The 25,945-nt window shown below is 52.5% G+C and overlaps 2 protein-coding genes across 10 annotated transcripts in view; one reads left to right on the top strand and one right to left on the bottom strand.

The window, feature by feature from the left end:
- DRC3 (dynein regulatory complex subunit 3) overlaps positions 1 to 2,746 on the bottom strand; it is a 30,601-nt gene extending 27,855 nt beyond the window's left edge. For 2 of the 3 annotated variants that reach the window (XM_045983854.1, XM_045983856.1), the window contains exon 1: positions 1,764 to 2,663. The gene's annotated coding sequence lies outside the window, so the exon portion shown is untranslated. The other variant, XM_045983855.1, reaches the window with a different exon arrangement.
- A 513-nt stretch (positions 2,747 to 3,259) lies between these two features.
- The window catches only part of TOM1L2 (target of myb1 like 2 membrane trafficking protein), a 115,650-nt gene continuing 92,964 nt past the window's right edge, over positions 3,260 to 25,945 (top strand). For all 7 annotated transcript variants that reach the window (XR_006815803.1, XR_006815802.1, XR_006815801.1 and 4 more), the window contains exon 1: positions 3,260 to 3,378. Coding sequence is in view for 1 of the 7 variants with exons in the window: in XM_045983741.1 (XP_045839697.1) it covers positions 3,327 to 3,378 (52 nt within the window). In the remaining 6 variants the exon portion in view is untranslated. The remainder of the gene's footprint in view (positions 3,379 to 25,945) is intronic.

Below are 25,945 nucleotides of genomic sequence, written 5' to 3'. Positions count from 1 at the left end.
ACACGGGGGTGGGCTTGGCAATCCTGCCAGCTGGTCTTCGAGACTGCCCCTGCCCTCCCCTGCCCTCCCCATCACCCACTTGGATGCAGCTTATGTAAATGGCAGGCTGAGTCCTGCCATTTCTGGGCTGTCTGTGATCAAAGGTCCCTATGCATTTAACTGTCATGTGTCCTCTCCTTCTGCCCCCAAGTGCCCAAGGAGCCCCACGCCCCCGCCCGAGCTCGACCACCGCCTGCTGCTTCTCCACCCGCATCTGCCGTCTTCCCGCTCTCTCCGGTCTCTCCACGCTGACTCCAAATCCTTAGAGTGAGTGAGTCAACTCCCAAAGACGTTTCCAGTCCTCCCCCTCTTTCCATCTCCCCGCTGCTTTTTTCTAAGATTTCTAAGATTTCCCATAACCTGACACCAACTTGCCTTTGGGGAAATTTTCACGCGCAGTGTTTGGCAGATGCTACCTGTGAAAAGTTCGTGCTTTCTCAAAGAAAAGTGCTGTACTTTGGGAAATGCTTCTTAATTCTGATTTCAGAACCGTAACTGACTTCTCATCACTCCCACTTCATCTAGGTCTGGCACCTGGGACGGATCAGGCTTGCTTTCCCGTCAAGCCCACAGTCACTACTCAGTGTGGAAGGGTTGTGAGGCACACTCTCTGTGAAGCACACGAGGGCAGGATCTGGAACCTGGGCGTGCATCTTTTGGCAACTAACCTCACCTGCGTAAGCCTCTGATTTCCCGTCTGTAAAAATGGGTAAGTCCTCCCTCCTACATTTGTTTAAGATCATTTACTCAGCCCACACACGTGTCATGAATAGCGACTACATGCCGTGAATAAAACAGATCTCCTTCCCTCTTGTTTCAGACGTGAATCAGATCATCATACAAATATTTAATTACAAACCGTGACAAGTTTGTAGATGTCGGGAACGAGGACAGCATACATTAGGGGCACCTGGCCTGGCCAGGGGAGACAGGGCGGGATCTGAAGGAGGAGTAGGAAAAGAGGAAGTGGGACCGGCACAGCGAGGGCCTGTGGGTGGGAGAGAACAAGCCATATTCCATTCCGGCTGAATTGAAGCAAGGTTGGAGGGACCTATGGGAGTTTATTATTCTAGGATCCCTGGGAAGCTCCTGGGGCTTAATGAGAGCAGGGATATCGTCAGCTTTTGGTTTTAAGAGGCTCACTCTGGCTGTCGTACGGAGATCGGCAAGAGCCGTGAGCAGGGTGGTGGTAAGATGTGGCTGAGAGAGATCTCCGGGAACTTCACTTACATGTACGACTAATCATCTGCAGTTTCCAGATTAAAAAAAAAACAAAACACAAGGGGCGCCTGGGTGGCTCAGTGGGTTAAGGCCTCTGCCTTCGGCTCAGGTCATGATCCTGGGGTCCTGGGCTTGAGCCCCGAGTTGGGTTCTCTGCTCAGTGGAGAGCCTGCTTCCCCCCATCTCTCTGCCTGCTTCTCTGCCTACTTGTGATCTCTGTCTGTCGAATAAATAAATAAAATCTTTAAAAAAAAATAAAAAACGGGAGCTAGGTTGAAAGGTTAAGTAAGATGCCTAAGTTAATACGTCTATACGCCATCCGGCAGAGGCAGGGGCCATGACTCCAGAGCCCATCTTCTCCGTCACCACTCAGCTGTACCCAGGGCGCTGTGGATTTTCACGGTCACAGTGCACAAGGTTTCTCACAGCTGTTCTGGGTCAGGGCCGAGATCTGACCGCTCTTCCCCTATTTGACCACCCAACCTGGGCTCCTGTTGACTTGCCTGACACCAGTATTGGTGGGGAAGACCAGAGGCAGGACACGGGGCAAGGAGCCCACAGTGCTACGCCGCTGCCAACGGAGCAGCCTCCTCACGGACAACCGAGACCAGAATCGTCCTGTGAAGCAGGAACGTGGGATCGATGGGATCTGATGGGTGCAATCCGCGGGCACAGGAACGTGGGATCGGTGGGATCTGATGGGTGCAATCCGCGGGCACAGGAACGTGGGATCGGTGGGATCTGATGGGTGCAATCCGCGGGCACAGGAACGTGGGATCGGTGGGATCTGATGGGTGCAATCCGCGGGCACAGGAACGTGGGATCGATGGGATCTGATGGGTGCAATCCGCGGGCACGGATGGCTGCGGGAAAACAACAGTTAGCGGGGCACATTCATGCCTTCATTGCATGTCGGGTCTGGAAACCGCTGGAGAAGAGAGTCCTGATTCCCTCCTTTCCCAGAGACTGAGGCCCCGGAGGGAAGGAAATTGTCCACGTCGTGCAAGAGCTGCCGAGAAGAGGAATGGAGCTGCGCCCCACCCAGCCCCGGGTGCAGAAAGACACGGATCGCCGCCGAGGGTCGGATATGGGGGTCCAACACTCGGCAGCACTTGCCGGCGGGCCGGGCAACAGGGACGAGGCCAGGAGGTCGGGCGATGGCGCCCCTAAACAAGACCTCTTCGGGGCGGGCTCCCCGAGGAAATGCGTCCTTCGCGTTTCTTTCCGATCCCGAGTCCCGAGAGCCCAGTGTCCAGCCCGCCGCGACCGGGCCAGCAGCGATCCGGTGCGCTCATCCGACGGACCCGGCGGGCCGGGCCGACTCCCGCAGAAAAAGGTCGGAGGAAAGCGTTAAGTCGAGGGTCTGTGTGCCCCTGCGAGTCCGCCCGCCGACCCCGCTCCAAGGTCTCACCGGCTCGAGAGCCCGTCACCCGACTGCTTCTGCGCAGAGGAAGCTTCGCCCGGTTACTAAGGGAACCAAGCGTGGCCAGGCGGTTGCTAAGGGGAAGTCGCCTGGTAGACATCCTGGGTGAAAGTTGACGGTCACGTGATAGCCGTTCTTGGGTGGGGAAATAGTCCTACAACCAACCAGCAGTAGACAAAACAAACGTTTCTCCAATCAGCACTTACTATGGGCAGGGCTATGAGTAGCCCCGCCTCTTCCCCGCCCCCCACTTGAATGATTGACTCGCCTATTGTCCAATAATAGCAAGGACTCGCTAGATTGACCAAAATATAGCTGAATCAGAATACACAGAGCCCCGTTCGGAGGCGGGGCAGGGAAGGTGCCGCTACGCCTGACGGAGATTCCTGTGACCTAGCTCGCCGCTCCGTCCAATCGGGCGCCTAGGGGTAGGCGGGGCTTCATGAGGGAGGCGTAGGGGCCAATCGGAGAAGGGCTCGGCAGACGCTGCCCAATGGGGATGCGGCAAGGGGTGGGGTCAGGGGCCGGGCGTTCGGCGTTCGGGAGGGTGGGGCGGGGGCAAGTGTCAGTCAGGTCGGGAGCGCGACGGGGGACCGCGGGGACCCGGGCGGCTGACAGGGGGCTGCCGTGTTGTCCGCTCAAGATGGAGTTCCTCCTGGGGAACCCGTTCAGCACCCCGGTGGGGCAGTGCCTCGGTAAGGCCGCGCGAAGGCTGGGCCGTCTGGGTGGGCGACGGCGGCGGCCGGCGGGGCGGGTGAGCCGCGCGGGCCTTCGCCGGGCCCCGGGGCACCCCACGGGCCGCGCGGGCCTCCGCCCACGGGCCGCCCGGGGCTGCTCGCGGCGCCGGTGCCACCGTGCCAGGCGGCTTCCCGGGGCCCGGCGTGGGCTCGGAGATGCTCGGCGCGTCCCTCCGGATCCGGGCCGTGGTGCGGCGGTGGGGTCGGCCTGCGGCTCGCGGGCTGCCAGGTGCCCCGAGCGCGGCCTCACGCAGGCGGCCGGCCTCGCCGCCACTGCGCCGGACCCAGTCCCCTCCGTCCGTGTCGTCTTGTCCGGACCAGCAGCCCCAGTCCGGGCTCCCCCCGAGGTCGCCGCCTGCGCTGCCGCGTGCCGGGGGAGCTGCAGCGCGGCGAGGCCGTCGGAGGACCGGCGTGGGGGGCGGCCCCGCAGGGACACTTCTTGGCGGGCGCGGCTCTTCCCGGGTGTCCGTGTGCGAGTCGCGGCTCTTCCGGCCTGCCGTGTCCGCGCGGCGTTCGGAGGGAGGGGCGGCCTCCAGGCCTGGGGGTCCCGGTCTCCGCGCGCGGACGTTGCTCGCGCGTTCAGTGGGCCCGAAGCTGGAGCCTCTGCGGACGGCCGAGGCAGGGCCGCCGTCGTGCCTGCGAGTGCCGGCGGCGCCCCGGACCGCTGTGCCGGGCGAGGGGCAGCCAAGGCTGCGGCAGCGGACGCAGGAGGCCGCACTCCGGGTTTCCTCACCGAGAAGCACCGGCTGCCCCAGCCCGGAATCGCCGCGGCGAGCGAGGAGGCCGCCCTCGTCCGGCGGGTGCCGCGGCCGGGCGGGCTGTGGACGTCCGTGCGCGCGACGCTGCGGCCCTGCGGGGCCCGGCCGGCTCGGGCAGTCGCTCTGCGGGTTTCCCGACGCCCGCGGGCGTGGTCGCCCACTTCCCGGCCTGCCGTGGGTCCGGGGGATGGCGGAGGCCCCTGCCGTGGGCGGCGCGGCGTCGGCAGCCGCTCCTGTCCGGGTGGTGTGGCGCGGGCCTGGGCCGCGTCCCCCCCTTCACGGACCACCGCGTGCCTCGGGGTCTGGTCCTCCTTCCCTCAGGCGCGTCTTCTCCAAAGCCTCGTTTCCCCGCGGGGTGCCGGCCCGCAGCCGGCCTGGACGCGGCCGGGAAGCCCGCAGGGACGGTTCTTCTCTGTCTCTTCCGCGTAGGAAAGGCTGCGCGCTGGGAAGACGTTGAAGGACGCTGGCGCGTGTACAGACGTGCGGGTGCCGGTGCGGTGCCGGTGCGGGTGCAGGGCGAGCGGGCGCAGCGGACGCGGCTGTCAGGAAGGTCAGGTCGAGTTCTGCCGCGCCCACCTTTTGGCTGTTTGGCCCTAGAACCTGTGTGACCCTCCGGAGCCCTAGTTGGCGGAGGGGGCGTAGGACAGCGTCAGTCAGGTGACCCGGCCGGCCCGTAGCGGAGGCTCAGTGAACTGCCGCTGCCGCTGTTGACCACGGAGGAGTTGCTAGTTTTGAGTGTGGCATCTGGAGAGGGTGTGGGGGACACCTGGCCCATGACCTGGGAAGGAGCAGACCCCAGCATTCACCAGCCCCAGGCAAGACACTTAACCAGGAAGAGAGTGACGCGGCCTCACTGTCCCTTGGTCAACAGACAAGGCCCAGCCGACTTCCCGGGTCAGGTAAATTAGAGGACAGAAGGAGGGTCTAATGTAAATTCTGCACCGTGGTGACAAAGCGTAACCGTGATTTTCGAGGCATTTAGCGTTGTTAGTGTCCTCGGAAAAGTTTTGCCAGGTGGTTGGCCGGAGAGAAGGGAGACAGGAACAAAGCGAAGCTGATGAGCCAGAACAGCACCTGCGGCTCGTGCAGAGCGGGTCTGCAGCTAATACTTGCCTCTCCGGCCGCTCTGTGCAATCAGTGTTGTCCTTCCCACTTAAGAGATGGGAAAGCTGAGGCACAGAGCAGGGAAGCTGCTGCTCAGCTGGGAGAAGGGAGAGCGGGGGTTTTGTGGCTGTCCTGGGCCTCGGGGGATTTCTGCTGCGGAAAGGGAGAGCAGCGGTGCTTGGACTGCCACCTAGTTGAGTGCTCAGGGGAGGAGTGGAGATTGTCAGTGCTCTTAGGAGTCCAGGAGATTCCAGAAGAGCTGGGGAGAGGGGACTGGCTTCAAGTCTAGGGGCTATTCACAAGGGTGCCTGGGAATTCCACAGGCAGAGAGAAGGACACCCCGTGCCTGGAGGGGGGTGTGGGCACATCCGTGTTACCAGTCTGAGTGGAACAGAGGTTGTGGTGGGGGACAGTGGCAAGCTAGGTTTGGGCCTGGGATATCAAAAGATGCCATCAAGGGGCGCCCGGGTGGCTCTGGCTTAAAGCCTCTGCCTTCGGCTCAGGTCATGATCTCAGGGTCCTGGGATAGAGCCCCACGTCGGGCTCTCTGCTCTGCAGGGAGCCTGCTTCCTCCTCTCTCTCTGCCTGCCTCTCTGCCTAGTTGTGATCTCTGTCAAATAAAATATTAAAAAAACAAAGATGTCATCAAAGATGACATTGCTCAGCTGACTTTCAGCTTTTAGCTTCTCCGGCCCTCGTTTTACCCACCTGTAAAACAATACCTCTCAACGGCTGCGTGGGGCTTGCACCCAAGAGCTTGTTGGGTGACTCTTCATCTTCGTTATGGGTTCCGGACAGCTGCACACGCTTACGGTATAGGATTTTCCTTATTCCTCTGGCCCAGACAGCTTTGTTGAGCTTGGTGTCAGTGTGTACATCTGGAGTTCTCACCTCCTTCCTGAGAAATTTCTGGATCTCTTGGGAGTGTCCGAGAGCATGCTACTTGAAACCCGCTGCACGGATGTGTTTATGAAGGTTGATGGTGTGTTCTCCGGTCAATGCCTCGTTCATGGCAGAACGGCCCTTTTCTCACCTGCTTTGTGGGAACCATTCTGCTGGGCCCAGGTTGGAAAGGGGTAGGGTAATTATTACTGTGTCATGCTTGGGGCCTCACATGGACATTCTCCCTGGGGGCTCTTTGGTTGAACAGGCAGCTAAGCCCACAGTCTGACATAGTTCCCTGTGTATTCTTGTAGCCGTCCTCACTGTCCTCCTGGAAGGTGGTTCCCGAGGCGAATGGATGACTTAGAGCAGAACAAGCAGTAGTATGAGAGGCTAGGAAGTGTGGAGGAGGAAAAACTACGTACTTTTGTTTCTGGAGTTTCTCTTCTGAAACAGATTTCAAAAGGTTCCTGTCTTAATCTAAAGCCTCCACGACCAAGGGAGGGGGGTGTTGGATATCACATACTAGGGTTTCCCCAGATCAGGTCTATGGTGCGTGCAAGTGGTGACCACCCGTTCTTTGTATTGGCTGGAAAATGCTTTCAGATGATCCTTTTTCCAAGAGTAAAGTTTGGATCCATTTAAATGGAAACACTAGGGTGTAGTTCATTCATTCGGATGGGAAATGGGAATGCTGTGCGGGTGAGGGGGTTAAGGGAGGACGGCTGTTCTCTTCATGGCTCAGCTTTCCAGAGCAGGTGCGAAGTCGATACTCTGTCGCAGAGTTTGTGCTTGTAGACTGGACAGAAACAGCCTCCTCCTGCCCTGGGAATGTTAGGTGTCCAGAGCTAGGCTGTTTGTTCCAAGAATAATTAGTTGTCCCTCGGATCCCTATTGCACTTGGCAGGTGGCCAAGCCCTTTCACATAGGTCCTTTTATTTTTTGTTTGCAGCCCTGTCCATACACAGGAAGACAACTGAAAGGAGCTTAAAATTATTAAGCACCTACTGTATACAAATTCTGTCCACGGGATCTCATGCAATCCTCACACTATTTAATTATCTGCGTGTTACTGTCTGCCTGTATGGCTTCGAAGGAGGCTGAGGGTCTGAGAAGTTAGGAGACCGGTGTAAGGTTTTGTGCCCAGGTTAAGCCTGGAATCTGCTCGGGGGCCCGCGCTTCTCTTGCACTGCCATGTTGCTTCTTGCTCTGCCGACCTCATGGTTCAGGGTCAGCAGAATCACCCGAAGGGCTTGTTGGAATGGGTTCCTGGGCCCTACTTTTCAGAGTTTCTGATTCAGGAGATATAGGCTGGGGCCTAGCATTCTGCATTTCTAAGTCCCGAGTGATGTTGCTGCCGCTGCCGCTGCTGCTCCTGGTCCAGGGACCACACTTGGAGAGGGATAGCTCCAGATGGAAAAGTTCTGCTCTCTTCTTTACCTTTCCTCAAACAGTAAATATGGGTTTTCTTTTTTATTTTAAAAGGTTTTATTTATTTATTTGACAAAGAGATCACAAGTAGGCAGAGAGGCAGGCAGAGAGAGGGGGGAAGTAGTCTCCCTGCTGAGCAGAAAGCCCAATGCGGGGCTCGATCCCAGGACCCTGAGATCATGACCTGAGCCGGAGGCAGAGAGGCTTAATCCACTGAGCCACCCGCAAATATGGGTTCTCTTACGGACAGACTGTAAGTGGGGTTATAAGAAATCGGTCCTTTAGAGGCTCTGTCGCCTTCTATATATATATATCAAGCAGAGCATTTCTGGGGACGCTCAGTTTAGTAAGGGAGCTAAAGCAGGTACGTAAATCAGATACGATGACAAGTGGAGGCATTAGATTGGACAGATGAATGAAGTAAGAGAGTGGAGGACCGTAGGGCTTATTACCTCCAACAGTAACAGTAATAGTAGCTAAAGGTTTCTGTGTGCGAGAGACTGAGGTAGGTGCTTTCTAGATCCTGCAGCCTTTAATCCCCACCAGAAAACCGTGAGTCAGGTACTGTGTGATCTCCATTTTGCAGATGAGGACCCTGAGGCAAAGAGAGCGGGTCACACAGGTAGCAGGGAGGGAGCTGGAGCGGAATCCAGCACTGTGGCTCTGGAACTGGTGTGCTGTTAGGCTGTGCTGCCCTCAGCCGGGGAGGAGTGAGGAGGAGCACCTTCGGAAGGAAGGAAGAACTCAGACTCAGGAAGCAGTGGCCACTGAGCAGGGCTTGCGCGGATGGGTAGGGTTGGAGAAGGAGGCTTGGAGGGCGCTCTCTAGCAGAGAAAGCATCTTGAGCAAAGGCTGATACTGAGTTGGGGGACGGCATCATAGGATCGGTTCTGTTGATCCAGCAAAGGAGAGTGGTGGGAGCTAAGGCTGGAAAGGCGGGGTGGGGGCTTCAGATGTTGGCCAGGGAGTTGGGGCTCTGATGGGTGACACTGGGGGGTCAGGAAGGGTTTCTAGGGGTGTTTGCAGAGGTAGGGAGGTTCCCCTTGGCAGTCGCTGAGAGGTCATTCTCCTCTATTCCCATCAAAGCTCCCGATGTGCAGAGTGGGGTTCCTTCAGGGGAGTTGGGAGCGGGCACAGCCAATTCCTCCGAGGTCGAGGTTGGGGCAGGGCACTTCCTATGCGCCCGGGTCAGAGAGGAATTCAGGTTGGGGGACCAGGGGAGGAGGCCTGGGGTTCTGAGAGCATTTGTCCTGAACTGCCTGGACAGCTTATGAAACGCCTGTCTCGCCGTGGGGTCAGCCTGCCTCTTGTCCTGCCCTGCTTTCCACGCGCCGGCACAGGAATGCACTCACAAGGGCTTGACTGAAGGGCTGTCCTTGCTTACAGTGGGCTATTTGGGATATTAAGAATTCTCATAGAATCATGGTTTTTAAAAAAGTGTTTTCCATGTAGAAAACTTGAAAAATGCACACACACACACAAAATGCAAAGGAGAAAAAAAGATCATAAAGTGTTCTCTTGCAAATTCATTGAGATTCTCATTTCTTGTAATAAGTGGAAGGGGTGGAGTCCTTGTATATTTCATGCTCTGGTTTTTCTCTTGGATGGCAACATTGTATAAGTTCTCTTAGCATATTTCTGTGTAATCTACCTGTTTTTTTCTTGGTTGGGGGGGAGGGCTGAAACAGTGCAAAGAAGAGAATCTGAGTAAAGTCCCCAGAGGAGCTTCAGTTAAGCGTTGTTGATCTTGACCTAGCAGATACATCATTCAGAATTTTTAGGTTAACCTAGTAGTCTGAAGAGATATAAATAGCATTCAGGCTTTTCTTTTCTTTCTTTCTTTTTTTTTTTTCCTTTCCCCTGACCTAGCTTGTAGTGGCTAGGAGAGGGGCCTTTAAAGAAACCATTTTCAGGAGCTCCTGGGTAGCTCAGTCGGATAAGCCTCTGCCTTCAGCTCAGGTCATGAACCTGTGGATGTGGGATCCAGCCCTGTATCCAGCTCCCTGCTTAGCAGGGAGTCTGCTTCTCCCTCTCTCTCTACCCCCTCCCACCCCGGCCGTCCTCTGGTTCACACTGTCTCTCTCTCTCTCAAATGAATAAAAAATCTTTAAAAAATAACAACAAAAACAAAACCCATTTTCAGACTTGGTGTCTATTTTAGTGTTCCTACCAGTCCTCTGACCTGGCCGAATGTCGTGGATCTTCTCTATCCAGTCAGCCTCCCTGCTTTCTGGCAGCCTGTGCTGCCTCCTCCGGGAAGCTTTCCTAGACCACCCTGTTGGTGGTGCTGAATCTCTTCTCTAGACCCACAGTGTTTGCTCTCTCTTTTGGCTCGTTCCTCACCCCCAAAACAGCAAATTCCTTAGCGCTCCAGGTGTTCGTGGAGGTTAAACGAGAGAATGTACGGGAAATCTCTGGCACAGTGCCCTGCAGTCAGCTACTCTGCTCAGACCTGTTGATCGCTTCCATCCTGCCTGGTGCAGTTTCCCGAGGTTGTTTATTGTATGTCTCGTCACGTGTTTATTGCCTTATCTTCCAAATGAGACCAGAGGCTCCCCATGGCAGGATGCGTGCTTTCTCTTTCCCCGTGACCTTCACAGAACGTGGCAGAGCATACACAGCACAGAGGCTCGCTCCAGAGGTTTCTTTCTGTCCATCTGATTTTTTAGCATCTTTCAAAGCTCAGAATACTAGCCATCATTTACCGATCCTTCAGCATCCTCCAGACACCCTGTCGCATGCATTATCTCATTAAAATGTTTTTTTCTCTGAAAACTCCACTAAGTCCGTGGGATTATCTCTATTTTACAGATGGAGCTGAGAAACTTGCCCAAGGTTCAGTGGTTCGGGGTCGGCTGAGCGGTGCTCCGCATGCAGGGAGTCAAGCTCCCGGGCTTTTTGTACATGTTGCCTTGCAGACAGCAAGCCTGGTCTGTTTCCATTTAGACAAGAAGGGGCCTTAACTGATTCCACGTGGGAATTCCACGAAGCTCGCATAAGTTGCATCAAGGAATTTTCGAGCAGTATGGATGCCCATCGGCCTCTCTCTGTTCTCTTCCAACACGTGGCCCTTCTTGTTTGGGTCGGAGTCGTCCGTCTCTGTCTCAGGTGTGACTGCTCGGTGTGAGTTCGCTTACTGTTGTGATGCTCACTTCCCCGATCTGTAAGCAGGGAAGGGGTGTGTATGTGACGGGAGCACTTGCTCTGTCACGTCTTACAGGACTGTTAAGAGGATCAGTGAGATTCCGGGCGGAAGAGCGAAACCTGGTATTACGCTACAGCTCCTTCCATGCGTCCTCTAGACTCTGTGTTCCACGAGCGCGCCTGTTTTTTGTTGTACTTAGTGATTGGCTTTTAAAAACCGTGATAAAATAGGCATAATACAAAATTTACCATTCTGTCCATTTTAAAGTTCGGTGACATTAAGCACGGTCACACCGGTGTGCAGCCATCACCGCCATCCGTCTCCAGAACTTTCTTCATTTTGCCTAAATGAGCTCTGGATGCATGAAATGAGAACTCCCATTTCTCCCCACCTCCAGCCCCCGGGAACAGCCTTTGTACTTTCGGTCTCTAGGAATTTGATGGCTCGAGGTACCCTCACCTCACATAAATAGAATCAGACAATAATGTGTCTTTGTAGGGGCGCCTGGGTGGCTCAGTGGGTTAAAGCCTCTGCCTTCGGCTTGGATCATGATCCCAGGGTCCTGGGATCGAGCCCCACATGGGGCTCTCTGCTCCGCGGGGAGCCTGCTTCCTCCTCTCTCTCTGCCTGCCTCTCTGCCTACTTGTGATCTCTCTCTCTGTCAAATAAATAAATAAAATCTTTTAGAAAAAATAATGTGTCTTCGTGACTGGGTTATTTTACTTAGCATAGTACCTTTTAAGATTCATTCACGTTGGAACATGTTTCAGAATCTCCTTTCTTTTTAAGGCTGAACAATAATCCGTTGTATGTATGTACCACATTTTATTTATCTATTCATTTGTCTCTGTATTCTTGGGCTGCTTCAACCTTTGGCTATTGCGAACAGGGCTGCTGTGAACATGGGTGTGCAGATATCCGTATGTGTGTCTGCTTTCGGCTGGTTCGGATATATACCCAGCGGCGGAATTACTGATCATACGGTAATTCTGTTTTTACTCTTTCGTGGAAGAACTGCCATACTGTTTTCCACAGTGGTCGTACCATTTTTTATGTTCCCACCAGCAATGCATAGGGCCCAATTTCTCCTCATAATCACTGAAATTTACTAGTTACTTGGCTTTTTAATGGCAGCCTGTCTTAATGCGTGTGAAGTTATAATATCTCATTGCCATTTTGACTTGCATTTCCCTAGTCATTAGTGACAATGAGCATCTTTTCATATGCTGATTGGCCATTTGTATATCTTTGGAGGAATGTGGGTTCGAATCCTTTGCCTGTTTTTTTCTTTTAAATTTAAAATATTTTATTTGTTTAACAGAGAGAGAGAAAGATCACAAGTAGGCAGAGAGAAAGGTAGAGAAAGAAGGGGAAGCAGGCTCCCTGCTGAGCAGAGAGCCCCATGAGGGGCTTGATCCCAGGACCTCGAGACCATGACCCAAGCCAAAGGCAGAGGCCCAACCCACTGAGCCACCCAGGCGCCCCTCTTTGCCTGGTTTTTAATTGGGGAGGTTTTTATCGTGGTTATCATTGTTGACTGTTAGGAGCTCTCCGGATATGACCGATGTTAATTAGTAGCTACATGATTTGCAGATAATTTTCTCCCATTTTCTGGGTTGCCTTTTTACTTTTACTGGATTGGGTCCTTGGATGCATAAAAGTTTTTCATTGTGATGAAGTCCAGTTTGTCTCTTTTTTCTTTTGTCGCCTGTGGCGTCATGCCCTAATTTTTCTGGAGAGTCTAACACGTGCCTTCAGAACAGTGACGCCAGCAGTACTAGTCAGCGTGACTCTTCACCAGGAATTGGGCTAAGTACCTACATGCATCATTTCCTTTCATTCCCAAAGCAGCCCTGTGAGGCAGGAGCCATCATTCACGTTTTCTAGAGCAGGAAACCAGGGCTTCGAAACTAAGAACCTTCCCCAAGGTCTGTGCCAAGAGCAGGGACTTGAATCCAGGCCTGAGGACTCCAGAGCCGGCGCTCTAACCACTAGGCTGGAGAGCTCAGTTATTATTTGTGGGACTGAGTGAATGAACTTGGAGGCTGAAACTCTGGCAGGAGTTGTCCCCGGTTCAGGTGTACTCATGCTAGAAATGATTCACCCTGTTCGTCCTAGTGTGATTCGGCACCCAAGTGTCCTGGTCATCCCAACGCATTTTCTGAGATCTCCGTTAAAGGACGGGCTTTCTTCCAACTCAGTGAGGCTCTTCTTGGTCATGGCAGGCCTGTGGATCCCTGTATTTACCTTCTCTTTGGATTTGCTTTGAAACTATGGTCTTGGGGGGTGCGGGAAGAGGGGCTTTAAACAGATGTTAAGTTGTCTAACTGACCAACTTGCTTTTAAGACATTACCAGCTGCTGTTTGAATCATTCATGAAGCACCAGCCTTGTAGTCTGGAAGGCACGTCAAAAATTCTGTTTCAGGTTTTGGCTTAAAACTGAGTGTAATGGGGAGAGACTGCTTCCTTCATCTCGGAGAACTGGGCTGCGCATCCTTAGAGGGCTGGGGACAAGGATGTGGCCCTGTAATAGGACACTTCCCAAAGCAGAAATCACACAGAGTCCTGGCATGCCGTTAGTCAAAATAGGAAATGAGGCCTGAGAAATTATGTTGCGTGGCGTTGGAGAGCAGAATTTGCTAGTGGCTTCCAGAGGGTGAGAATCCCTCGTGTTAACTCTGGAAGTTCTTAAACCGGCAATTCAAAGACTCACTGAATTCAAGGTAGAGGGGTGTTAGCAGCGTTTGGTCCAACCCCCTCATTTTTATAGGTGAGGACGCCTAGGCCCGGCGAGGGTGGGCCTGTGCTGTTTTTACCTGGACGACACGTCAGACACCTAATGTGTGGTGGGTTGGTTGGTTGGTTTGTTTGTTTCCTGACAGCAGCCAATTCTGACACCAACTCCCTGTTCTACAGTTCAGGGCTGCCCTGACTGCCTGGAGTTGTTGCAGACCCTGCTGGTTAAAGGTTCAGCCCCATGGGACTTGTCCCCGGTTCAGACACCAGTCCCTAGTTCTCCGTTGCCCCCCAGAGGACTGTAAAAATTGGGGGTTCCTATGACTCCTTCCTCAGGTTCAAGCATTTGCTGGAAAGGCTCACAAAACACAGGAAAAGCACTTTACTCATATTTACAAGTTTACTCTAAAGGATACAATCTAGAAAGAGCCAAACGGAAGAGATGCGGGAGGCGGGGGAAACGGGGAGGGGCACAGAGCGCCCATGCCCTCACGGGCGGGGGGCACCACCCTCCCAGCCCCTCACTGTGTTCACTAACTCAGAAGCCCCTTGAACCCCACTGTGTAGGCACGATTGATTACATCATTGGCCGTTGGGGATTGACTCATTCTCCAGCCCCACTCTCATCCTGGAGGTTGGAGGTGGAGGGGGGCTGAAGGTTCCCAGTCCTCTGGTGTCCGGCCCCCACTGTGAAGCGATCTAGGGCCCCATAGTCATCTCATTAGCATACAGAAGCCACCCCTGGTACTCTGGAGAGTCCGAGGATTTTAGGAGCTATGTGCTAAGAACTAGGGACAAAGATCAGATACATATTTCTTACTGTCACAGTAGGTGACTTGCCAAAGTCCCACAGGGAGTCAGTGATAAACCCGGGGGCATCCCTTGACTCTTACCCAGGGCCCTTGCCCAGTTATGGATGTTTGTATATGGGCAACGACTCGAAGGAAAGTAGTAGCAGCCTGCCATTTGATGAAGGGGCAGTTCTGCTTTTCCCCTAAGATTTTATTTTTAGTAATCTCTGCCCCGAGCGTGGGTCTCGAACTCACAACCCTGAGATCAAGAGTCGCACGCTCCACTTACTGAGCCAGCCAGGCGTACCCAGACGGGGCAGTTCTTGACCTAGACTCACGAAGGCAAATATTTTTTTATTTCCTGAAAGCTAATCACATTCACACATAATTTGGTGGGGGTGACTGTTTAGCTCTAGGTTTGAAGGTTGAAATGAAATTAGTTCATAAAATCACCTTTGGTACTCTGTTCCGGCTGCTTTTTCTGGCAGCCGTCCAGAACAGACAGATGGATCCCAGGCTAGCACTTGGGAGGCCCGGGATTGGTCAGCTCTGGGACTGATCGGCTGTGCGATGGTGGGTAGGTCACATTCTGTCTCTTTACTCATTTGGAGAGGAGGATTGAACAAGAGTCTTCAAGTTCATTTCCATGCCTAAAGCTCAAGGCCTGAATCCAGAGTGGCTTTTAGTTTTTCTTAAGTAAGACCTTGAGCTTTCGTAGAAGATTCTTTCGAATCCAACTTAAATATAGGGGTGTGGATTGTGAATCTTATGTATTATGCACACACACATTTTCTAACACATTTTTCCTTGAGATGTAATTTACTTCTGGTGAACTGCACGAATAATCATTACAGTGTTCACAAATGCATTCACAGTTGTGGCCCACACCTCTGCCAAGATAAAGACTTTGACCGTCGCCCCCAGAAAGTTCTCTCCTGCCCCATCCAAACAGCCCTTCCCTACAACACACCCTTTGCGCAGGTAACCACCAATCTCAACTCGGTCACCAAGGGTGAGTTTTGCCCGTTCCAGACGTTTTTCGGCATGGAGTTGTCCAGTGTGTGCTCTTTTGTTGGATTCTGGGTGGTATTTTGAAGAGGTTTTCTGCTTTCTTCCTGCAGTCCTAAGAAGTCCTGTGCATTCTTTTCTCCAGCTGCCGACTTGAAAAGTCATGTGGTCTGGGGTCCTGCTGGTCCCTGGGGCTGCTGTGGTTTGAGCAGTGAGGGCCCGTGGGCCGCCGTATTGTCTGCTGAGTTGAGGGAAGACATGGAGAGAACAGCTTGACTCCCAGATACTGGGTTGGGTTTGTTTCTATAATTATTGGTGTCACAGTCTTCTCACTTGTCAACTGGGCAAATTGGATCTACCAGCAGACTGAGAAAGAGACTAACTCTGACACCCGAAAATGTCACTCGTAATGGCACGTTCTGACAAGGTGCCCATGAGATACACTCATTTCAATTTCATAAATACTCTTGAACAGAAAGGCAGATTGCTTCAGGGAGCAAGAGCAAAAGGAAGGGTGGTCTGGAAGGGCCAAGCAGGGAGACCTGGGAGCCAGACTGATGGCGGTTCTGGGGGCCTCCCTTGGTCTCGGAGCTTCACGTCAGTGGCAGGGAATTTGTTTGCTTTTCTTCATACCGTCTTTAGGCTTTGTTTCCTCTGCTTGGTTTACACCACCTCTAAGTTAGTCCCACCCCGCTCCTGGCCGGGGCGCTTGCAGAGACCTTCCAGCCTGTCTCCTCGGTTCCATTCTCCCTCCCTTTGTACACGAGAGCACTCAGAACCTGGGACAAATCTACCAGAACCCTCCTGGAACTCCCTGTCTCCTTGTGAATGGGTTATAAGCATAGCCTGGCTTTCAGGGCCCCACTAATGGGGCTGCTTACCGGACCTTTGACACACCCTCCCTGCCTGTGCTCCTAGTGCTCCTTCCTCCCACAGGACTCTGTTTCTCTCTCGTTCCAAACCCAGCTTAAGTCCTCCCACTGCTGCAGAGCTGGCCCCATATGGACCCATGAACTACAAATGACACTTTTAGTTTATAAATAGTTAATAATTATGTGACTCTTAATTTCAGTGCACCGTGACAGTGGGGTGGGATTTTGAATTCTGAAACGAATAATGTTCTAGCCCTGCCTGGAGAGGCGCTCTGGGTATTGGCCCAAAGGGAGGCACCAAGGGATCGGAGGTGCCTGTGTGAGCTGGGGACTGTGCTGGGGGCCTTCTAACATTCTGGCTCACTGAACCCTCTGACCTTGTGAGCTGCGCCTCCCCCCCCCCCACCCCCGCATGGTGACTTTCTCAGAATCACACGACTAATGGGGCGGAAACCCGGTGAGGTCTACAGCAGCCTTTGTGCTTCCAGCCAACTAGCTGGGCTCCCACGGTGTTGGATGGAGGTGGGGACAGGTCAGGGGGTCAGAACTGGCTGGTCTGTACCCTGTTCGTGCGAATGCCAGCGGGTGGGACTTTCCTCCTGTGTTGAGGCCTTGCAGTGCTATGGCTTTGCCCCCACGTTCGTCCTTTCTTGGGATCTTTTTTTCTGTTCCCCACATAAATGGTGACCCCCTTGGGGGGACTGTGGTTCTTTATTCTCCTGGAGCCAAGGAACGTGGCCTGCTTGGTTTCCAGCAGTTTTTAGGAAGAGTTCTGGAACCAAATTGCTGTTTCTGACTGATTCACTCTTAGGGGCACAGAGCAACCCTTTGCATACTTTAAAAAAAAAATTGCGGTAAAATGCACATAACATGAAATTTATCATCTTAACCATCTTTAAGTGTACAATTCAGTTATATCGGCAGTATTGTGCAACCGCCATGAACATTAAACTCCAGAACTGTTTTTATCCTGCCAAAGTGAAACTCTGTACTCATTAAACAACTCGCATTTCCCCCTGTACCTCCCCCATTCCCTAGCAACCCCCGTCTCTGAATTTGATGACCCTAAGTATGAATGGAATCATACAGCATTTGTCCTTTTGTGACTGGCTTATTTCACTTGACATAATCAAGATTCATCTATCTCGGAGCATGTGTCAGAATTTTTTTCCTTTTTTTTTTTTCTAAAGATTGATTTGTTTATTTTAGGGACGCCTGTGTGGCTCAGTTAGTTAAGCATCTGCCTTCAGCCCAGGTCATGATGCCAGGGTCCTGGGATCAAGCCCCATATCAGACTCCCTGCTTTGTGGGGAGCCTGCTTCCCCCTCTGCCTGAAACTCCTCCTACTTATGCTCTCTCTCTCCTGTTCTCTGTCAAATAAGTAAAATCTTAAAAAAAATATATTTATTTTGGAGAGAGAGTATGCAAACAGGGGGATGGATAGAGAGAGAGGGAGAGAGAATCTCCAGCAGATTCCCCACTGGGCACAGAGTCCGGTGCAGGCTTAGTCCCACAGCCCTGAGATCATGACCAGAGCTGAAATCAAGAATCAGACGCTTACCCGACTGACCACGCAGGTGCCCCATAATTTTTTCCTTTTTTAAGGCTGAATAATATTCTGTTGTGTGGATAGACCACATTTGTTCCATTCATCCATCTTTGGACCCTTGGCTTGCTTCCACCTTTAGGCAATTGTAAATAATGCTGCTATGAACAGGGGTGTGCAAATACTTATTTGTGTTCCTGCTTTTAGTTATTTTGAGTATATTCCGAGAAGTGGAATTGTCGGATATGGTACCACTATTTTTAATTTTTTTGAGGACCCTCCATACTGTTTCCCACAATGGCTGCACTATTTGACCCTCCCACCAACAGGGCTCAAGGGTTCTAGTTTCTCCACACCCTTGCTGACTTGGTTGTGTCGATAGCAGCCATCCCAATACGTGTGAGGAGTTTGCATGGTTTCTGGGGGTCTGTCATTGAGTACCCACATAAATCCAGGATCCTTCAGCGCTTATGTGCTGAAGGGTGCGTATCTGGAGTAAGGCAGAACATAAGTCTCGTGGGGGCCACGTTCATTGCTCAGCAGGTCGTATTTGTTAAATGATGCTGTTTGGTTGTTTTGGGACAAAATTGCTTTGTTAGTGGCCACATAGTCTTCTGGATTTTGAGGCAATGGTGGAGCAGAGGGCCTTCACAGGTCACTTGTGGCTTCGGTGACAGAGCAGAAATGAGAGCCCTCAGTGGGGCTGGTGGCATTATCGTGGCCCCGGGTGAATTGAGGTCCTCCAGGAGAAGCGACCTCCTGTCTTGGGGGAAAGCTCAGTGCTCTGGGTACACAGGTTGCAGTGTGATGGGGTTGGAGGAAAGTGGGACACCCCCCGGGGTCTCTGAGTGCCTGCCCTGCTTGGTGCTGGTGAGACAGTCACCTGAGCACGTTCCACTGATGGGGAGATAAACATGTCATCTCAGTGCCCAGGGCAGCCTGCGATAGAAATCAGGACAAGGCCCAGGGAAGTCTCAGAAGAGAGCAGAAGGCAGGTTCCTGAGAAGCACTGCCGGAACCTGGTTTTGAAGTTCGAGTAGGAGTTGGCCTGAAAGAGAAGGGAGTTGGAGGAGGGAACAAGCCATGGGGCTTGTCCCAGAACTTCATCAGATGATGAAGTTTTGTTTGAGAGAATGTCCTCAGGGCTCTTTGTTTTCCAAACTCGAGGGACTTAAGGAGAAGGGTGTGGGAGGTTACCTGCTTCCGAGCCCCACCAGGGACAGGGCGGGGGTGCGTGAAGGCAAAGAAGCAGCCTTTGGAGCCGGCTCCCAGAAGCCCCATTGCAGTCCCACTGTGGTGGCGGGAAGGCTGCGTGGAGGAAGGCGCACCGCCCTCCCCGCCCGCCTGTGGCCCAGGCTGAGGGGGGAGAGGGCTCCCGCGGTGGCCACCGGCCTTCCGGGGCTCCCTGGCTCCTGCAGCCCAGACGCCGCCGGCTCTTTGTTCTTCGGTGACCACTGTTTGTTTGCCTTTCAGTGAATGGGTGTTGAGCTCATTCTTGTTGCAGAATGAGACAATGAGAAGCGTGTTCTGTGTGAAGTGTGGGTGCCACTTTCCCACCCTTACCCTGCTCCGCAGAGGCAGCCCCGTCGGTCGCTTAGTGTGCGGTCCGTGTGCCACGAAGTTTCTTTTGTACAGCAGGATCCTGCTGCGGGTTTCACTGTGCAGCTTGCTTTTGTCATGCCGCCGTGTGTCTGGGAGCTCTTCCCTGGGCGGCGTATGCTCACGTACCTCCTTGTGCAGAGCGCCGCATACAACGGACACACATTTATTTGGCCGGCCGTGCTCCAAGTAGGAGGCAGTGGGGTTTTGTCCTTAGAAACAATGCTGTAGCTACGTATTTTTGTGCACTGACGTCGTTGGTCTGCCTTCCCAGCAGCAAAAACCTGGGTCAGGCTCTAGAAGCATTGGAAGCTTCGAGAGAGACTGCCAGACTCGAAAACTGTGTTCCGCATGGGACTCTCACGACAGAGCCCGAGTTCCTGTTTCCCTGCAGCCTCATCAGTGCTGCTGTCCCCTGTATTTCTGCACGTCTGCGGACAGAAAAGGCATCTGGCTGCTGGTGGTCCATGCTTCGTGGAAAACCAGCTCCTGGACGTGTGCACTAAAGCTTGCGGGGGCCAGCTCCCTTCGTCGGGTGCAAATGCAGAGACCGTGCCTGCGGCCAGACTCTGGAGTCTCTCTGTTCCTCCTGCCTCCTTGGCCTGTCAAGTGCCTGCCTTCTTGGCGCTGCCTGCCTGCCTGCCGTGAGGGGCCCACAGCTGTCTGCCACCGTGCCCGGGTAGCGACCCTGATGCCCACGCTCACAGTCCCTGCGCGTTACTGGTGACACGCTAGCCCTGACAATCCATGGGGTCTCCCTCCTTGTGGCTAACCCGAGACAGTACACGAAAGCCAGGCATTTTGCACATCTTTTATTCAGGGTCAGGACAGAGGAGGAAAATTCTCTCCGCTCCCAATCAGAGGAGCACTGTCAAAGGCTGGATGGCAGATTTGGGTCCCTGCCAGAGAGCTAGAAAGGGAGTTGGGGGAGGAGGGAACTGCCATGTATTGAAGGTTGCTGGTCATTCTCCTTGCAGCAACCTCTAAGGCCGTGGTGTGATTTTTTCTCTGATTTATAGCGAGGCTGAGTCACATGCCGGCGACCTCCCAGGGAGTAAGTGACAGAGCCCAGAGGTGAATCTAGGTTTACCATGAAGCGCTACCGCTGCTTAAAAATCTTAAAAAGAAAGGGGGGTGTGTGTGCCTGGCTGGCTCAGTGGGTTAAGCCTCTGCCTTCGGCTCAGGTGATGATCTCGGGGTCCTGGGATCGAGCCCCGCATGGAGCTCTCTGCTCGGCAGGGAGCCTGCTTCCCCCCCTCTCTGCCTGTTGCTCTACTTGTGATCTCTCTCTGTCAAATAAATAAATAAAAATCTTAAAAACAAAACAAAAAAAATGCTGCCGCTGCTCGTGGTTGACCCCAAGGGATGCCATCCCAGAGATCCTCCCCCTAGAGGCGAAGATAAACAAGGACCTCCTTCCCAGTGGGCCTTGAGGGTCTCTTGGTCACCTGGAAAAAGACACTGCAGTTTCTCCACCTGCATGGCTAGGCCCTGGCCTGGGACTCCCCAGATAATCACGGTTTCCATGAACTCCTGGGGACCAGCTTTGTAAATCTCTCGTATCCAGGAGTCATTTATGCTATTTATAGAATATACTTATTTTTTATATCGAGTCACTTTTTTTACTTGGGCGAATTTGCTTTTAAAGGACCTTTATCACTACTGAACATTGAAAACCAGTTTCACTTGGCGGTGACCCAAAATACCATAAACATAATAAAAAATAAACACAGGGAGACCAAAACAAGGTTAGTCCAGCCTGTAGCCATCCTAGGGCTGCCAGCTGAGGCCCCTCCTTGCGAGAACAGGAAGCGTTCGTGGTGTTGGCGCAGCCAAACTAGGGCAGAAGCAGGAGAGCCTCAAGAGGACTGATTCAGTGTTTGCACACCACCTCCCTGGCCCACTTAAAGTCGCCCACTGGTGGTCCAGCTCATTGTGGAGTGGCCCGCTAGCTTCTGGCTACCTCGGATCGTGCCCGTTTTCAAGGGACCCCGCCTGTCTCTGAGCTTCGTGTCTGCCCTTGCCTCCCCCAGGATGTCTCCCCTCTCTGCCTCTCTTGCTGTCCTGGTCAGGTTCTGCCCTTCCTGCAAGGTGTGGCTCGAATGCCCCTTCACTCAGTCACCGCCTCGGATGTCCTAATTACTCCGATGATATTTTTCATAGACCCCTCCTGGCACAGATCAGGTTATGGAAGGGGGTGTGTGTGTGTGTGTGTGTGTGTGTGTGTGTGTGTGAGTGTGAGTGAGACAGGCTCTTCCGATTAGAACTGAAGTGTTGGAATGTGCCCTGCGCTGAGCCCTCTGTCCCGCCATGCTAGATGGCCGGTGTTCCACAGCTGCCACTCCCCACTCCAGAACAGCACCTACCACCGGGGAGAGGGGGACCTGGGGACCCTGAGCAGCAGGTAGTACCTGTACAAGAAATGGATGGCGTGAAACCCCCCCTGGTGGGGGGGAGTGTCCCAGTGGTACCAAACAGTATCAAAGCCAGGTCCTCTGTAGATGCCCAGGGGCCCTGAAGTTCTCTTGGCTTTAACCTGTTTTGGCTTCCTGGCTCCAGCTCCCCGTTCACCTGGTCTTCAGGACAACCTGCTCCCCATGTGGCCCCCTCTGGCGGTTTTTTTTTTTTAGATTTTATTTATTTTTTTGACAGAGATCACAAGTAGGCAGAGAGGCAGGCAGAGAGAGAGGAGGAAGCAGGCTCCCCACTGAGCAGAGAGCCCAATGCAGGGCTCCATCCCAGGATCCTGGGATTATGACCTGAGCCAAAGGCAGAGGCTTTAACTGCACTCCCCCCCCCCCCCCCCCCCGCGTTTTGAGCCCTGTTTGGCACTGTCACTTTCTGGCGTTGCCCATGACTCACTGTGAATAGATCTGGGTCCGTACCCCAACCCTGCCCTCGGAGTCAGCATGCCCACATCTCATGGCCTGGCTGGCTTTGGTCGGGAGGGGTATGGGAGGGAGGCTCTGTGGCCAGCGAGGGAAAGAGAACCAAACACTCCATCGCTCTCCAGCTTCTGTTGCTCTCACTCGTTGCAAGAGGAGGTGTGGACAGCAGAGAGGGGCACAAGGCTTCTGAGCAGGCTGTGCTCTGGGGCTACTCCTGCTTTGAGAATGGGGAGCCTTTGTCTCATTTGCTCAAGCTCTGTATGGGCCAGCAGCAGCCCTGAAGAGCTGTGGCCTTCCCCTGCTGGGCTCCACACCCCCTCCTAGTTAGAGACCAGGCGGCATTCCTCCTGGTATCCAGAGAGCCCAGTGCTGCTAGTTTCAATGCAAGGTCAAGGCATAGAATTTATTTCAGAATTTACTTGGTCTGTGTCAACTTAAGTAGGTGTTTCAAAGGGAAGCTATTAGATTGGGGAACTTAGTGAACGATAAAGGCGGTGCCAGGATGCAGACATTTAACGTCTCTGTGCTTCAGTTTCCTCGCTCATGACGACTACGCATCTCTTCGTTCAAAGTGGATAATGCATATAGAGCGCGTGCTCGCTAAAAGGTCTTTTCCTCCATCAAAATGGTTTTGAGGGGCACCTGGCCGGCTCAGTCGGTGGAACGTGTGATTCTTGATCTTGGGGCCGTGAGTTTGAGTCCCGCGTCAGGTGTAGAGATTGCTTAAGAGTAAAATCTTTCAAAAACTTGTTTCTGAAATGAATGCATTTGGAATTTGGAAGGTATGTTCTGGGAAGAGTACATACTGGTTTTTTGAAAACAGAACAAAAGTTTTTCTTTATTTTAATAGTCTCATCCCTCGTGCTGCAGAAAAGTTAAAGATAGATCACAGTCTGTGTACTTCTGGAAAGAACAAAAACTTTGAAATCAGACTTCATCTTGAGTCTCAGCTCTACTAACCTGTTTGAGCCTCAGCTTCCTCATCTGTAAAATGGGACACTATTCCTACTTTAGAGTGTGGGGGCCATAGATGAGACATTTGATAGAGCTTCCATAACAAAAAGCACAGACCTAGTGGCTTAGACAGCATTTATTTTCTCATGGTTCTGGAGGTGAGAAGTTAAAAAAGATCAAGGTGTCCAGGTTTGCTTTCTCTTGAGGCCTCTTTCCTTGGCGTACAGATGCTGCCTTCTTGCTGCGTCCTCCCATGGCCTAACTCTGCACGCATCCCTGCTCTCTCCCGGTGTGTCCACATTTCCTCTTAGAAGGATACCGGTCAGTTTGGATTAGGGCCCACTCTGTCTTCATTTTACCTTTATCATTTCTTTAAAGACCTACCTCGGAATATAGTCCCGTTTAACATAGAAATTTTGGAGAGTGTTGGGCTGAGGGTTAGGTTAGCGCATGTACAAATTAACCCATAATATTTGCAAAACAGCCCGATGCATGCCGGCTAGCTCTTCCCATTTAATTCCGTGGTCTTGAATTCTCCACTCCAGAGTGTATCTGGTGTGTGTGGTCGTCCCGAGGGCTGGTAGTTCTATTCAGTGTCTTCCTAACCTAACCCCCGGGTGCTTTCTGTTAAAAGTAGACCAGTATGGTTGGCTCACACATAGAGACCAAACAGGCTTCCTTCAGCTTCTGGACCAGCTACGGGTCAGTAACTCATTGTTCAGCAAAACCCAGGGTGACTTTATTTTTTTAATTTTTAAAAGATTTTATTTATTTATGTGAGAGAGAGACAGTGAGAGAGAACATGAGAAGGGAGGAGGTCAGAGGGAGAAGCAGACGACTCAGTATCATGACCTGAGCTGAAGGCAGTGGCTTAACCAACTGAGCCACCCAGGTGCCCCGGGCTTGACTTAACAGAGTTAGCAGAAGATTATGCTTTAAGTGTATAAAAATTAAGATAGGAAGGAGCAAAGTGCTAATAAAAATTGGATTAGGTGAAACATTATGGTGAATGAAAGAAGCCAGACACAAAAGGCCACGTGTTACATAATTCGACTTACATGAAATGTCCAGGATAGGCCAGTTTATACAGAGAGAAAGCAGATTCGTGGTTGGGGGGGCCTGGGATGAGGGGGGCAGTGGGCAGAAAATGCCCATGGTACAGCATTTGTTTTTGGGTAGAGGAGAATATTCTGGAATTAGATGGTGGTGATGGTTGCACAATTCTGTGACTATACCAGAAGCCACTGAATTGTACCACTTCTAATGGTGCATTTTATAACACGTGAATTATATCTCAATAAAGCTGCTGTAAAAAATTGGAATTAGGGTGCTGGCAGGCTTCTGTGAATAGCTTTCCTCCTTTTCTCTGTTCCTCAACTTTTCTGTAATTACCTTTTTTAAGTGGAGAAACCCAGAGTCCTACATTTCACGAAGATGACCTGGGATCCAATTTTGTGTGGTGCTGAACGCTAGCGATGCAGAGAAAATTCCCATGAAGTATTAAGGGGTCGGGGCACCTGGGTGGCTCAGCCAGTTAAGCCTCTGCCTTCGGCTCAGGTCATGCTCTCAGGGTCCTGGGATCAAGCCCTGCATCGGGCTCTCTGCTCAGCGGGGAGTCTGCCCCCCCCCCCACCGCCTGCCTCTCTGCCTACTTATGATCTCTCTCTCTGTCAAATAAATAAATAAAATCTTAAAAAAACCAAAAAGAACTATTAAGGGGTCACTTTGGCTCCCAGAACATCAGCCACCAACTAGGATTTACAGGCCTAGAGAAAGCGGTATGTGAGGAAGCTTAATGAATTTGATGAGTGTAATGCGGTCTCCTAAGAGAGAGTCTGCCCTCTCAGTAGCAGATCTGTGGGTCTTAGGTGTGTTAGCGCTTTATTGTCTCGTGGAGTGCAGCTGATATCGGGCATTCAGATTCAGGTTTGTTTCCTTGGGTGTGGATTCTCTTAGAGAACTGCTCGCTCCCAGTTCGACAGTGTTTTCAATCCAAGAGATTTCTGAGCCATATATATTTTTAATATATGTTAAATAATTCACCAAGGAACGTATATGTGTGTGTGTGTGTGTGTTGAAACATTGGTGGCTGCCTCACTTCCAATGTGCCCGTTTCTCCCCAGTTTTTAACCCCGCTGGTCCTAGAGGCAGTCTGCTTCTTGGTTAATGACATCAAATCATCTTTGAAAGAAAAGCTAAAGACTTCTGCATTCTCTTTCGCCAGTTTTCTGCTTTAAATCTACCCTTTGGTATTTGCAAAGGTCAGATGAGCTATTTTGGTGTCCGCGGCCCTGATTAATGGGAAATCATACATTTCCATTGGCCCCCGAGGATGAAGGATTAGTGCGGCGGCGGCGGCGGACAGCATCTGCTGTAATGTCAGAAGTGTGGTGTTGGGAATTGCAGGAGCAGCAGGCCTGTGAAAAATGGAGGAGGAGGGAAGCTCCTCTCACGCTAGCCCCTGACGCGCTTTTCTCCGTTTGCAATCATGCAGACATCTCCAGGAGCATTTGTTCTCCTCCGTTAAGCCTTGTCGCTAAGAATTTAATATGGAGAGCGCGCGTACCCCGTTCCTGAGAGGGCTGTGGGCCCCGTGCAGAGGTCTCGAGCTACCCTGCCAGAAGGTTCCTCCGTTCCCTGAGAGCCGGCATGTTTGTGTTCGGCTTCTCACCCCTCCTCAGAGGAGACGTCGGTTTCATTCCAAGTTAAATAAAAAGCGTGTTGGCTCCTGGATTTTTGCAAGAAAAGCAGGTGCCTGGTGCGCTGGGCAGGGAGGGGGAGGATAACTGAACGCAGGGCTCCCTGTCCCC

The sequence above is a fragment of the Meles meles genome, chromosome 18 (genome assembly GCF_922984935.1).
Source record: "Meles meles chromosome 18, mMelMel3.1 paternal haplotype, whole genome shotgun sequence".
Lineage (NCBI taxonomy): Eukaryota > Metazoa > Chordata > Mammalia > Carnivora > Mustelidae > Meles > Meles meles.
This window is presented reverse-complemented; position numbering and strand designations above follow the sequence as displayed.